We start from the raw sequence: 14,459 nt of genomic DNA, 5'->3' as shown, positions 1-14,459 counted from the left end.
AGCCGCTATAACAGATGATCAAATCCCTGCGGGCAATCTGGTCATCTATTTTAACATACGCATTGCCGCAGGGATTAATGGTGGACAGCCGCGCGATCGCGGATGTTGGCCATTACCGGCAGGTCCCCGGCTGCTGATAGCAGCCTGGGCCTGCAGTGTATGACGCGAACACTGCTCTGATGCTCGTGGTCATACACAGGTCGTAAATGTACGTCTAGGTACCAGGACGGGGTTAAAGGTGTGCTCAACAGGAAAAAATTTTTCAAATCAACTAGAGGCAGAATGTTTTACAGATTTATAAACTGTTGTCTATTTAAAAATCTTAACCGTATCAGTCGCTGTATACTACAGAGGAAGTCACATCGTTTTCCCAGTCGGACCACAGTGCTCTCTTCTGCCAGTGCTCTCTTTGTCCGTATCTGGAACTGTTCAAAGCAGAAGTTGTTCACTATAGGGATTTCCTGCTCTGGACAGTTCCTGACACAGAAAGAGGTGACAGCAGAGAGCACTGTGGTCAGACTGGAAAGAACTACACAGCTTCTTCTGTAGTATATAGTAGCTGTTAAGTCCTGGAAGGACTAAGATTTTCCAATTAAATCAATTTTCTAGCATGAGGTGATATGAAAACATTTTTTTTTTTTTTTCCGTTTAACAGTTCCTGACCTGGACAGAGGTGACAATGATAGTCTGACTGAAAGGACTACATGACTTCTTCCAAGGCATACAGCAGCTAAAAAGTACTGGAAGGCTTGAGTTTTTTTTTATTTTATTTTTTTAAATCTGCCTAACCTTCTGGCACTGGTTAATTAAAATTTTTTTAATCGGGGTGCCCCTTTAGGTACCCATGCATAGTGTTGAAGGGGTATTCCGGACACAGACATCTTCTCCCCTATCCAAAGCATAGGGGAGAAGATGTCTATGTCCGGAACACCCCTTTAAGAGTTGTGTGATGACAATATTATTGTATAAATTTATGACTACTATAGTACTACTAAATGGGTTGTGGGAAAAACAAATTAATCCAGCCTAATAGTATCTATCTATCTCTCTCTCTCTAATAAATGTATATATATATATATATATATATATATATATATACATACACACACACACACTAGGGATCGACCGATATAGTTTTTTTAGGGCCGATAGCCGATAACTTATACCGATATTCGGGTATAAGTTATCGGCTATTTATCCCCCCGCGACACCGCTGCAGATCATTGATTTAAAGCGGGCGCTTTAAATCAATGCACTGCAGTGGCTTTTGCGGTGACATAGACCGCCGCTGCCACCCGCTTCTCTCCCCCTGCCTGTCCGGGGGTCCTGAGACCTATCACCGCCACCGCTCCCCCCCCCGCAGCACCGCGACCGCCCCCCCAACCCCATTGCCTCCCCCATCCCCGGTTTTATAATTACCTGTTCCCGGGATCCACTCTACATCTGGCTCCGGTGGCGTCCTCCTGAACTGTCACTGTGCGCACTGACGGTGACGTCACTTCGCGCACGTCACGTCACTGCGCACAGCGTAACGCAGGATGCAGCAGGAGCAAGAAGAAGCGTGGGCCCCAGGAACAGGTAATTATAAAAGCGGGGATGGGGGAGGCAATGGGGCCGGGGCGGTGCGGTGGGGAGGTGCGACGCGGTGCGGTGGGTCGGGGGGGGTTTAGGGGTGCGGGGGGGGGGGGGGGGGGGTAAGGTAATTGCCGATACCGATAATGCCCAAAATCGTGATTATCGGCCGATAATATCGGCCATACCGATAATCGGTCGATCCCTAATATATACACACACACACATATATACACAATTGCTTTAATCAGAGTAAACAAAATAATCTATCAAAATAAATGTGTGTTATGGCTGCAACCTCTATTAAGAAGCTCTGTTGTGAGAGCTGCTAGGAGCAAGGATACCTTTCTAGCCGCTGCTGTAAAACAGTAAGGTGCTCCTTAAGTCTCTTGATTTCCTCTCTCTTTAATCTGGTAACCTCACGGTTTCTGTGTATATACCTAACAAAAGACACACCAAAAATATATTACATTACTTAACACTGCAATAACTTTGAGAGCCACATACTGGTATATGAGGGCAGCGCTTACCTGTCCATGTATAAGCATGGAGGGAACTCTAGCTTGTTGTGGATCTTCTCGGGTCTCCCTAAAGCTTGATTAAACTCAAACCTGGACAGCTCGAAGGTTAGTACGGGCGGCAGCTCTGTAAACCAATGCTAAAAAAAAAAAAAAAAGAAACAACATGCCATAAAGCAGTGTTTCCCAACCAGAGTGCCGCCAGCTGTTGCAAAACTACAACTCCCAGCATGCCCGGACAGCCGAAGGCTGTCCGGGCATGCTGGGAGTTGTAGTATTGCAACAGCTGGAGGCCCCCTGGTTGGGAAACACTGTCATAAGAAGGGTATCCTCAAATAAAGGGTGATAAAACAGATGGGGGTTAGTTTATCTCACCTCAAAAAGGAAAGTTGTAGTATAATGACGTAAAGAGAACTCCACACTGTATGTAGCTAAGGCTCTATAACTCATCATAAATTTTGCGTTTACAGAAGCCATGACAGATCGGACAGATCCATCATGTTCAGCTATATATATGAAATGTATTTATTTTTAGCTGCAACACGCTACGTCAAAAAGAGAGTAAAGCCTGATGGAAAAAAAACTGCGCCGTTCACATCTGCGTTGCAGTTTCCATTTATAATGGAAACAACAAAACAGTGCTGGACTGGTGGTGGAGCCCTCCCGCACATGCTCTGTCTGCAACAGGAGACCAGGCACGCCAATGTGGATGGACACTGTGTAATGCCTAACTACCCCAGTGGTGGCGCTGCAGATAAACTAAACACTTACTGCTAGGTTTCATCACAGATTAAAAAGTGATCGCTGTGGGTGTGAGCAGGGAGTAAGACATTTACTGTCATGGTAACTTAGTAACAAGTAGGGATTGCCCAAAAGAGGAGTCCCCTATCACAGTGGTTACCCAGACAAAAATAAAAATAATAATATCTCCAATCTAATCGAAGGGGAGTCAGACTACTGGGTCCCCACACAATTTTGAGAACAGGGTCACTGCTCTCCTCGCTGCATGGAGCTGCCCATGACATGTGCCATCTTGCAGTGTCTGTGAGTACTGGAGGTACCTGAATGCTGTTCTTTTCCACAGACAATAAATAGAGCGGTGGACCCAGTGGTCAGACCCCGTGATCAGATGTGATTGAGGATACGTTTTTTATTTGCCCTTTAACATCTAGGTTCTCTTCAAGGTTTGTATCATGTTTGCTTTTTAGTCAGCAGACCCGGAAGCACTTTGGACAAGTTAGTTTAATTTCAATATTCTAGGCTTACTGCCCCTTTAAACAAAGTTTAAACTTTGAGTAAATCCTCCTGCTATTCCAGGCACACAGTGATTTCATCCGGGGTGACAGTTCAGACTATAAAAAAGACAGGTCCTCTTGATATAGCACAGTGAGCCGGTTATGGCTGTACTTCTGTAAAGATGGAGGCGTGCTGTCCAGCACAGCGGATTTAGGGAGACGAGAACAGCATGTTAAGGCTTAACACATAGGTGTCCCTGCTGTTCTGTGAGCTGAAACTAAAACTACATAACAAATGCAGACTGATGACCACTAAGGCTTGGTTTGCCTACTAAGATTCTGGCCCCAACCAGGCTGACATTACTGTGTATGCTGTAGGCTACTGAAACACTCAAAACCTTAAAAAAAAAAAAAAAATTAAAATAAAATGTATATATATATATATATATATATATTTTTTTTTTTAAATGTTATTTTATACACCATACACACATTGATGCTTGTGGCTTAAAGTCTAACCCAAGCCTGAGATGCACAACACGTACTAAGGTTCAAGGATGTGCAGGGTTCACAAACGTAACTTAAGGGTCTAAGTAATTCAAGCTGAATTTTGCGAGCATTAGTGGCAATCGTACAGGAGAGTCACCTGCACTAACTTGAATTTATAGGTAGATAGTGCAGGTGACCCGGTTTCTATCGCTGCTCACCATGTGGTCATCAGCACAATCGCCAATGCAAATTCCCTGTTCTGCCCAATGGAGAAGAGAGGAATCTTCGCTCATACTACAGCAGCCGCCTCCATTGTAGGAAACCCCATATCAGCACGGTAAACAGCGCCAGAGACCGGGTCACCTTGCTGACAGATTCCCTTTCAAATAAAAGTACTTGTATCAGCGAGTACTAGAATTAAAGTATCAGTCTTAAAAAAATGGTATCAGGACATCCCTAATTTAAATGCAGTGTTGGGCAAAAATGTGAAATGCCACTCATTGTCTATGGGAATACCATAGCTAGCAGAGTGTCCCCATGAACATGCATTAATCCCCCATGTAATCTACAATTTTCTTATACAGTATTTAAATTGGGCATTCTAAAGCAGTCACCCTTTAAATATCACATCTAGCGCATTTTGTTACAAGCTGTATATGATTCATATATTCCACGCACATAATAAAAATGTGCATAGGGAACAGTATAATAGAGTGACGTTATTGTGCCCCCTCACCTCCTGACCAGACTTGCTGCAGTTCTCTGAATGTAATGACTCAATTTCTCCCTCGATCATCGCAGCCTCCAGGCACTCGTGTAAGTCTTTAAAGCCGTTCACCTGGAGAGGGTACTGCCCAAACATCTCCGTGTTTTCAAATTTCTTTCCTTATAGAGAAACATTTAGACATGAGATGACACAGACGCTATACAACTCCAAAACAATCCATTGATTTTCACTTGCAGTTACAGTGAGGGTTAATTCTTACAGAATCAATAATGGACACGACATCCATATGATGAGGCATTTGATTTCATCCCATCAGATAATACATTGCTGTTTATTGAGGTTTGCAATATACACATTCAGGTTCATTCACCCAGCGGTCTACCCCTTCAGAGATTAATCAGGCTGCTACTTTTTCTAGCTCTCATGTATCACCATAGCTTCATCTCTAGACTAATTTCTCTTTCTACAGTCCAAAAGGGATCTTCACCCCCTTGTGCTGACTGACACTGAGGAGTGCATGATCTCCCCTCTGCAGTCTGTGCAAGTCCTCTCTTCTTTCTCCACACTAATACACAATCTGTGTGTACCCAGTTGCACTTTTCTTCCTATCCACAGCGTGTGATCTGCCCTCCCTGAAGACTTTGATACCAACCCCTCTGCCTTCACACTTCAGAGTAACATCTCCTTCCCTGAGCTGAGCCTCTGCAGAGTGGAGCTCCATTCTGCAGCAGAGGAGGCTCTGCAGAGGGGAGGTATTACCGCGAAGATCTAGGCCGGACGTCACCGTGCATCAACGTCCACATTTGCACATACCGAAGACTACGGGCTTAGAACAAGGAACAGCAAGTATGATTTTCATCAGTGTCACCCGCACTGCAAGCCTGTACAGGTTAGTGCGGGTGATACCGATGACAGATTTCCTTTAAAGGACATCTGCAGCGCTCATACATAAAAAAAAAAAAAGTTTACCTCATCTGATAGCTCTTTCAAAGACCTTTCCAACAATACCTCATTTGGCCCAGCCATTCTCTTGTAATTGCCACCTGTAGCAGTAAGCAGCCATGTCATAAAGACTACATTTCCCATGACTCCCTGCGCCAGCTGCCTGTTAGCTGCTGCTCTCTCCCCCTCCTCCCACCCCCCCCCTGAGGAAATTATAATAAATTATAATAAAGTGACGCCCACAGCTCCTTCCCTTGTGTTTATCTCCTCCCATCCTCCCCCTCCCAGCTCATCAGCCCTCTCCACCCTCACCACATGTACTGATAGGCTGCAGCCTCTAGTACTGGGCGGTATACCGGTATGAACCTGATACTGTTTTTTTTTTTTTTTTTTTCTCCCACGGTATGGATTTTTGCCCATGCCGCTATACCGGCCGGGCCCCTCCCCCACCCTCCGGATGAATTGTAGAGCCCAGCGCGGCGCCCTCACTTGTCCCGGTGTGCTTCTGTGGCCCGATAGAAGCTAATCCATTTACTGTGTCCCCCCGCTGCGCCTGTCAACCAGTGTCCCCGCAAGCACGATCAATCCCCACCGCTAGCGGGATCCATGTGCCCACTAGCGGTGTCACAAGAATGCCTCCCGCGAGCGAGATCGCTACCATCACTGCTAGCGGGGTCCCGGTGCCCACTAGCGGTGTCATAAGAATGCCGAGCGCGGCTATGTCCCCCATCCCTGTCAGCTCTCAGGGAACGGGAACAGATTTAAAAGCCTCGCGAGAGGCTAACGTACTACTGCGCAGGCGCAGCATTACGCAAATAGCGTAGGGCTAACGTAGGCAGCCCTACGCTATTTGCGTAGTACTGTGCATGCGCAGTACTACGTTAGCTGCACGTGAGGCTTTTCAATCTGTTCCCGTACCCTGAGAGCTGACCAGCACATATGCACACTACAAATGCTAACCTTCATGCACGCCCACTGCCAGGAAGCGGCCATAAAAAAGCTCCACCATTGGGTTCTTTGGCTTTTCTCCATCTCTGCAAAAAAAAAAAATAAATACATGAATTACCGAATAGTATTATATTATAGTCACTCTTTTAATTAAGAGAGACTCTTACAGTTCCTTATGGAGTCATCCTAAAACCATACGCTTTGCTGAAACAGGAGGTACATTCTAAACCTAATATTATTTACACCTTGGTAATTCCCCTCAATCTACAATAAACGGATGCCTACATGCATTACATAGGAAATCGGCTAAATCTGATGTATAATGGGGAGATCCCCACTGTCCCTAAAAGAGTGTTAACTGCACCATCCTGGAACATTATTTATGCCAGTACATAAGTTGCTGTCAAAAGTGTCCTACAGCGATCTGCCTTCTTTTCCACAGTTCAATAATTAAAGTAAATTTCTATTAAAAATGTTCAATCCTTTCAGTACTTATTAGCTGCTGTATACTACAGAATACAACAGAATTTCCTTTCTGTCTGACCAGAGTGCTCTCTGCTGACACCTCTGTCCATGTCAGGAACTGTCCAGAGCAGGATAGGTTTGCTATAGGAATTTGATCCTGCTCTGGACAGTTCCTGACATGGACAGAGGTGTCAGCAGAGAGCACTGTGGTCAGACAGAAAGGAAATTAAGAAGAAAATAACTTTCTCTGTAGTATACAGCAGCTAATACGTACTGGAAGGATTGAACATTTTTGATAGAAGTAATTTACAAATCTGTATAACTCTCTGGCACAAGTGGAATTAAAATACATTTTTTCCACCGGAGTATCCCTTTAAGGCCTCAATGCAGAGCTACGGCACTAAGCCTCCTTGGCAGCAGGTGTATCCCGCTATACATTTTCTCTGCATAGAACCAAATCGCTACATTTTTTTCTTATACCAAGAAATTATATCCAAAATACAATATCTGATCGAACACAAAATGTTTTATATTATGAGGAGGTATGCCATGGGCCTTTAGACAGATACTGTATTATGACTACGTAAAACGCAGAACTGTGTATAGTGGGGGGAAATAAACCGTGTATAGTAGGACTGTGAAAATGGGGTCTAAAACACCCTTTCTGTAAGGGCAAGTTCACACAGCATGATGAGTTTGTGCTGCAACGGAATTTCCAAACAATTTTTTCGGTAGATTCCATTCAGAAATTCCATTGCAGCAGAGTCCCATTGTTTTCAATGGGATTCTGCTGCACTGAGCACACGGTGAAATTTCCGCAGTAGATGTTTCCGCTGTGGAAATTTTGATACTGGTGTCGGCCAAAAGAAAAAGCATGCTTGTTCTTTTGGTGGAACTTGCTTAGAAATGCAAATTTCCGAGCAGTCCTAGCGTTGGCAGAACAAGCAAATTTGAGGAATGTCCGTCCATGTTTTCTTGGCCTTCTGCAAATATTCCGCAATGTGAACAAGGCCTAACGAAGTGTTTTCAAACAAAGGTACCTCCAGCTGTTGCAAAACTACAACTCCCAGCATGCCTGGACACTGTAGTTTTGCAACAACTTGAGGCACCCTGGTTTGGAAACACTGCTGTAACCGAATATCAGAGGTTAAGCATAAATTACATTATAGCAATAATTATCTCAATAATAACTACGACAAGGAATCTGCCATCTGAGTGAACGCAGTTGTCTGGTAGGAAACATTTATGAGAATTTCTCAGCAATTTATCCCGGATATCAGACACCAGTCAAGGCCTTGGATTCCAGATAACAGGGTCGAGCGCTTTGACATGAATCTAAATCACTGGTAATAAAATAGACGACCTCAACTGAGATGGATGTAGCTAATATGCCCGAATAGTTTCCAGTGCTTTCCCTTTAAAAAAAAAAAAACATAAGCTTTTAGTAACATCTAAAAGATAAAAGCTCAGGGACCATGAATGTAGACGTTTAGAAATCGGATGTAAGACTAAATCATTCTCGCTACAACAAAATCCGGTTCCTAGAGTTCTTGAATAACCTCTGAAGAGCAGATGAAGGCTTTGACATGTCATGGCTGCTTCGTTCTCCCCCTCCAGTGTAATGTGCATGTCACTTAGCGCTTCAATTGTCACTCAGAAAATGTTCGCAGCCCAAGGGCAGCGCCGGGGATCTTGACTGAATTACTAAATAGCGAAAAAAGCCAATTACGGGAACAAAAGTGATAGCTCGCTCCGGATAATCCGCGTAGGAGAAGCGTACGCGTCACAATATTGATAGTCAGAGATGGAGGGGTTGGAGGTCGTTCTCGTCTACAAGCCGGACGCATCAATGAAGATGTATTCGGTGATATTTTCTTGCTGGGATAAGTATATAGTAAAGCGAGCAGTAACCTTGGCGGGAGACACATGATACTGCTGTCAAGGCCAAGAAATACAAAACCGCACAAAAAGGGCAGCAACACAGATGCAAGGCTGCTGGTGTATGAGGGCCCATTTCTGTAAGCAGTGATCAAGAACAGTGGAACCTTTACCTGAACAGACTAGATTTACCAATCTTGATACAAGAGGCCCTCTAGATCTTAAAGAGAATCTCTGATGATCTTGTTAAATTTTATAACCCTCCCAGTTCACTGCCCCCATCATGATAAACAACTCCCTGCCTTTATTTTTATTATTTGTTAGTTTTCTACATTGATATTGTTCTGTATTTTCTGCTTTGTCTCTGTCAGATTCACAGACTGGGAAGAGGCGTTACCCAGCAGGCTGTGTCATCATCTGAAGCCATACAGGGGAGAACTTCCTCCCTCACTCTGCTACACACAGTCCAGAGCAGTTCAGTGTGACATGAGCTATGACTGGATAAGGCTGCACACACCCACCTCAGCAATTCCTGATTTTGGACTTCTGCCAGGTCAGCAGGAGTCCAAAGTCTGTGCAAAAGATGGGGGGAAAATGTGCTCTGGACAAGTAGGGAGACACCTAATGGCAGCTTTTTTTAAACACAAATAAAACATAGAACACTTAATTTTTTTTTATTTACCATAAGGAATGCAATAGCAAAAATTTGTTTTAATGAGCGCGCCCATTTAAGGTTTTCCCATCTCATAAAGCAGTGTTTCCCAACCAGTGTTCCTCCATCTGTTGCAAAACTACAACTGCCAGCATGCCTGGCAGCCATTGGCTGTCCGGGCATGCTGGGAGTTGTGGTTTTGCAACAGCAGGAGGCAAACCAGACCGGAAACACTATGAAAGTGTTAGAATATCGCTAGGATATTACTACACTTTAAGAGTGGCGCTGGTCCAAACTCTGTGACCTTCAATGATAATGTCGGTCTTATCCTGCGCAGTGCAGTTGCGGGCCATACAGTGTACATGGGTGCTGCCGCATAGCTCCGTTCAGGTAAACATTGAGCGCTGCAGTACCCTGCATAGCTGGGTGTCTGGGAGCACCTGTGTGCCAGAAAAAAAAATAAAATAAAAATAAAAAAAACAGTGAAGGGGCTGCAGTGCTGAAACAGCACTGAAAAAGTGGAACACTGGTATTTAACTTCTTATACCCTAGCCACAGGATAATGGATAAGTGTATCATTATAAGGGTCTGACTGCTAGGACCCCCTGCAATCTCCTGCCCTGCACCAGTCACTCCTTGGGATGGACCGATCAGCGTCATTGACACTAACTCCCATTGTCTTTAACAATGTACCCCCGGGATCTACTCTAGTTACCCAATTCCCAGAATTACATAAACAGCGCAGCTCGCGGGGCTACACTGTTTGCACAACTTCCCTATAGTCAAGGGGAGTTAAGCAAATTCTGTAACGTCCCCTTTTCGGCTGCCTGTGGCTTCTCTGACCACTTCATGTGGCGGCAGACAGATAGGAGCTGACAAGAAAACGGAATCAGGGAGATGGGAGAAACCCATTAAGGAGTCTGTACACAGTCACGTTGCTAATTCACACTTTTTCATGACACAATTTCTTATCTGATAATGCAATAAGCCTCCCTAATCGACAATGCAACAAAAACCCAAAACTGTGCAATTCTGAGCCTTTCAGAAAGTATGGACTTTTTAAAAAGGGGTTTCCAGCCAAACTTAATTGATGACCTATCCTCAGATTGGTAGGGTAACTATAATGTAAGTTGAGCTACAGTGGGCACCACAGCTTGGGCAAGGTTTTGGCACCCACCAGTCTGATACTGATGACCTGAGAATAGGTCCAATTTTACATTGAAAACCCCTTTAAAACCAGATATTACATATAAATAATAAATACATGTCACCCAAAGCCGGATGAACAAATCTCAGCGGCTCACCTTTCTTCCTCTGCTTTTATCTGAAATGCGTCTTCCAGCCAGTCCAACAGCTTGTGTGTGAACTCGCTGACATCTTGCTAAAGGACAGAAGAAGAAAAATAGGAATGATGCTGAAAATATGTCTGGCTATACAAATAAGGGGGGGATTCACACACGGCAGATTTGTTGTAATAATTTAATTGACTCTCACATTGATCTGAATGAGGCTCACAGAAATCCTACCATTAACACTTATTCCTTATCCACAAGATAGCAGATAAGTGTGTGAAGATTTTTTTTTTGGGGGGGGGGGGGGGGGGTTCTGCCCTCAACCTCCCCACAAACCATCCCTCCAGGCCCCCCCATAAGGTGCTCAGGAGAAGGGAGGTCTCGAGTCTCCTGTCAAAATAGAGCAAAATGAGACTAAATGTTTCTGGTGTGACAACCCCTTTAAGAAGCTTCTGTGCTCACCTGCTGCGAGTCATTGGACTTGAAGGCATCCTTTAGTATCTCCACGGCCCTGGAAGGATCCACATATTTCCTTTTAGAACTGACCAGTAGTGAGAAGAGATATCGCAGCTCGCGCATGAAAGGCAGATTCCTATGTTCCTATGGCACAGAAGAAAACGGCAATCACTATTCGGGTAGGGTCACACGTAGCGCAAATGCTGCGTATTTGACGCACATGCGTTTATTCAGTGTTAGCAAAGTATGTGTGTTTATTATTACGCCCATAGACTTAGCACACACAGAAAAACGCACACGCATCAAAAACGGGTGTTGTAGTTTTGAAACAGCTGGAGGCACCCTGGTTGGGAAACACTGCTTTGAAATATTATCTGGGAAACAAAATTCACAACCACTATGCCCGATTGACTTAAAAGGGAGTAGGGTTAAAACTGCTGTCAAACATCTCTGGTCAAAGGTTAGTTCTCTTGTAGACAAATGAACAGACGCATTGAAAGAAAATGCCCAATTCTCCTTCTCAAATATCTGATATTGAGGGAAAGTCAGGACAACCCCGGACACACTAGATGACCAGGTCATGTTGAGTTTGTCTGAGGTCTGTCTGATGTGTACGGTAAGTTCACATTGCCATCAGACGGGAGTTTAGTAGACAAAAAAAAATATAAAAAATATGCATGCACTATTTTTCTCCAGTAAACTTACAGATCTCTGACAGACCCCATTCAAGTCAATGAGATCCATCAGTATACGGTGGAGTCCCTTGTGCTCAAGCCCGCTTATGGAGCTGTCTGGTGGGAAAAAAAACGGACCCAGAATGGGACTAAACACAACGGCAATGTAAACTTACCATAAACTGTACAGAAGAGGTGTGCGCATGGGTGCAAAGGTTGTAACAGAGTGGTGCAATGTTCAACTAGTTTAGCTTGAAATCTGAATTCTAGGAAGAAAGTAATTGTCATGCCCAACTTTGTATGTCCACAGGGAATACAGCCATCTCATCTACCTGAAGGTTAATCTCTTTCTTAACGTCCCATTTCCACTTCAACAAACAAACTGCTTATTTAACAAATGCTGACTCCATTATAAAGTGGCTTTGGATAAAGGAGCATCAAGGACCTATGGACAAAACTGAGTGAAACGCAATACAGTGCAAAATGTATTTTATAGTGAACACCTTATCAGTTTCTCCTGTCTTTGTAGTTTGCCAATAGCGTCTGACATTTAAAGAAAATTTATCTCCAGAAAACCGAGAGTAATGGCCTTAAAAGCACAGTAGGGGGTTAATGACGCATCACAAAGAGATATTTGAATTAAAGGTGCCTAGTGCCTTCATTTATAAAATGTAAGACTTGTGATAACATTAAAGGGGTATTCCTATTCATCTCAGCTTGTCATCCCCTATCCATGGGATAACAAGCTAAACAGTGGGGGTCCGACTGCCAATCCCAAGAACAGCCAGCGCTCTATTCATCCTCTGTGATGTCAAACATTACTGTCATTGACAGAGTGTCAGCTGCTGATAGCTGCCAACACTCACCCTCTATGAAGCTAGAGCAGCTCCTGTGCTCACTTCTGACAGAATGCCCTGCATGATGCAAATGTATGTCATGGTGTGTGAAAGCACAGACAACTGTGCTGTATATTTACGTCCAATGTTAGGAAAGGCTCAATGTGTGAATTATTATTTAGAAATCATTTTCAGACTTTTTTTTGCAGGTGGAAATGGCATGAACATGACAACAAAACTGCTCGATTCATACAAAAAGTAGGCCCACACATATAATGAACACGCCCACCCACCTTTTGGTTTCGTGGAACATCCTGAGCGCTGGCAGGGGGGCTGTAATTTAACACTAGCCTGCGAAACTCTAGCAGATTGAAGAGAGACTGAAAAAGAAAGATACAAGTGAATTTAATTTCAAGCAGTTTTGACAGTCAGTCAGACAATTTATACTGATATAATCTGAACAGAAACTATGACCGCGACAAAAATCCACATATATAAAACAGATTCATGCGTCAAATGTAAAAGCGCTCTACATTCGTAATGTAGGCTTTATCTTGATAAAATGACTTTTTTTTACAGTCAGGAACAGCCGGAGAGGCATGGCCAGGAGTCTGCAATATCCCGGGGCCGCCAAAGCTCTCTCTGCATTGTGATTGATACACAGGTCCACCGCGCTGAATGCTCGCAGACACATCTCGTGCGAGACGATGCACAAGTGGCAGACCTGTATCTCAATCCCACAGCGGGCGAAGCAATGATTTAGGCGGGCATTGCGGACTCATGGATACACCTCTTCTACAGTTCCTGACTGTTGGCAAGTTATTTTTTATCAAAATAATAGCTGCATTACACATTTTACACAGTCTATTGATATAAGTAAGCACAATGTAATGCTTTGTTTGATAAAAACAGTATTCAGATTCAGACCTCAAGGTATAGGGTGAACTGGGAATGTAAGTAAGACTGGAGATGTAGCTGGTTGTACAGAATGAATTATGCTTTATTTATATAAAATATGACCGTGTATTATCTGAGAATGGCCCTTGCTACAGATATAGTACATACACTATATAATAAAATGTGGTAAAATCAAACATGGTAAAATATAGTTGCATAAAATGATGATCTGATACATACACAGATAATGCCACCTAGTTTTGTGCCAATTGAAATGCCCAGTGTAATGCGCATATTTAGGTTCTCAAAGTCTTGTTAAATTCATAAGTTGGAATACAGAGCGTGAATCAAGTTGTGAGCGTTGCAGGTATGGCACGGGTATTCGCCCGGCCTAATAGAAGGATATTACCTGCGAGTCAGATGAGTACTACGATGTGAAATATTCATCTGACTCGCAGGTAATATCCTTCTATTAGGCCGGGCGAATACCCGTGCCATACCTGCAACGCTCACAACTTGATTCACGCTCTGTATTCCAACTTATGGATTTAACAAGACTTTGAGAACCTATATATGCGCATTACACTGGGCATTTAAATTGGCACAAAACTAGGTGGCATTATCTGTGTATGTATCAGATCATAATTTTATGCAACTATATTTTACCATATTTGATTTTACCACATTTTATTATATAGTGTATGTACTATATCTGTAGCAAGGGCCCTGCTCAGATAATACACGGTCATATTTTATCTAAATAAAGCATAATTCATTCTGTACAACCAGCTACATCTCCAGTCTTACTTACATTCCCAGTTCACCCTATACCTTGAGGTCTGAATCCTAATACTGTTTATATCCTTTGATTTTTGGCA

At 43.5% G+C, this 14,459-nt stretch overlaps 1 protein-coding gene across 5 annotated transcripts in view; it reads right to left on the bottom strand.

Moving 5' to 3' along the window:
* Window positions 1-14,459, bottom strand: part of USP25 (ubiquitin specific peptidase 25) — a 149,928-nt gene that overhangs the window by 58,051 nt on the left and 77,418 nt on the right. For all 5 annotated transcript variants that reach the window (XM_056559404.1, XM_056559406.1, XM_056559408.1 and 2 more), the window contains 7 exons: window positions 12,978-13,064; window positions 11,181-11,318; window positions 10,731-10,807; window positions 6,444-6,517; window positions 4,551-4,699; window positions 2,103-2,230; window positions 1,917-2,012 (listed from right to left, as the gene is read on the bottom strand). In XM_056559404.1, coding sequence (XP_056415379.1) covers window positions 1,917-2,012; window positions 2,103-2,230; window positions 4,551-4,699; window positions 6,444-6,517; window positions 10,731-10,807; window positions 11,181-11,318; window positions 12,978-13,064 — 749 coding nt within the window. The remainder of the gene's footprint in view (window positions 1-1,916; window positions 2,013-2,102; window positions 2,231-4,550; window positions 4,700-6,443; window positions 6,518-10,730; window positions 10,808-11,180; window positions 11,319-12,977; window positions 13,065-14,459) is intronic.

This window comes from Hyla sarda, chromosome 2, assembly GCF_029499605.1.
Source record: "Hyla sarda isolate aHylSar1 chromosome 2, aHylSar1.hap1, whole genome shotgun sequence".
NCBI lineage: Eukaryota > Metazoa > Chordata > Amphibia > Anura > Hylidae > Hyla > Hyla sarda.
The sequence above is the reverse complement of the archived record's forward strand: the minus strand, read 5'-3'. Positions and strand labels throughout refer to the sequence as shown.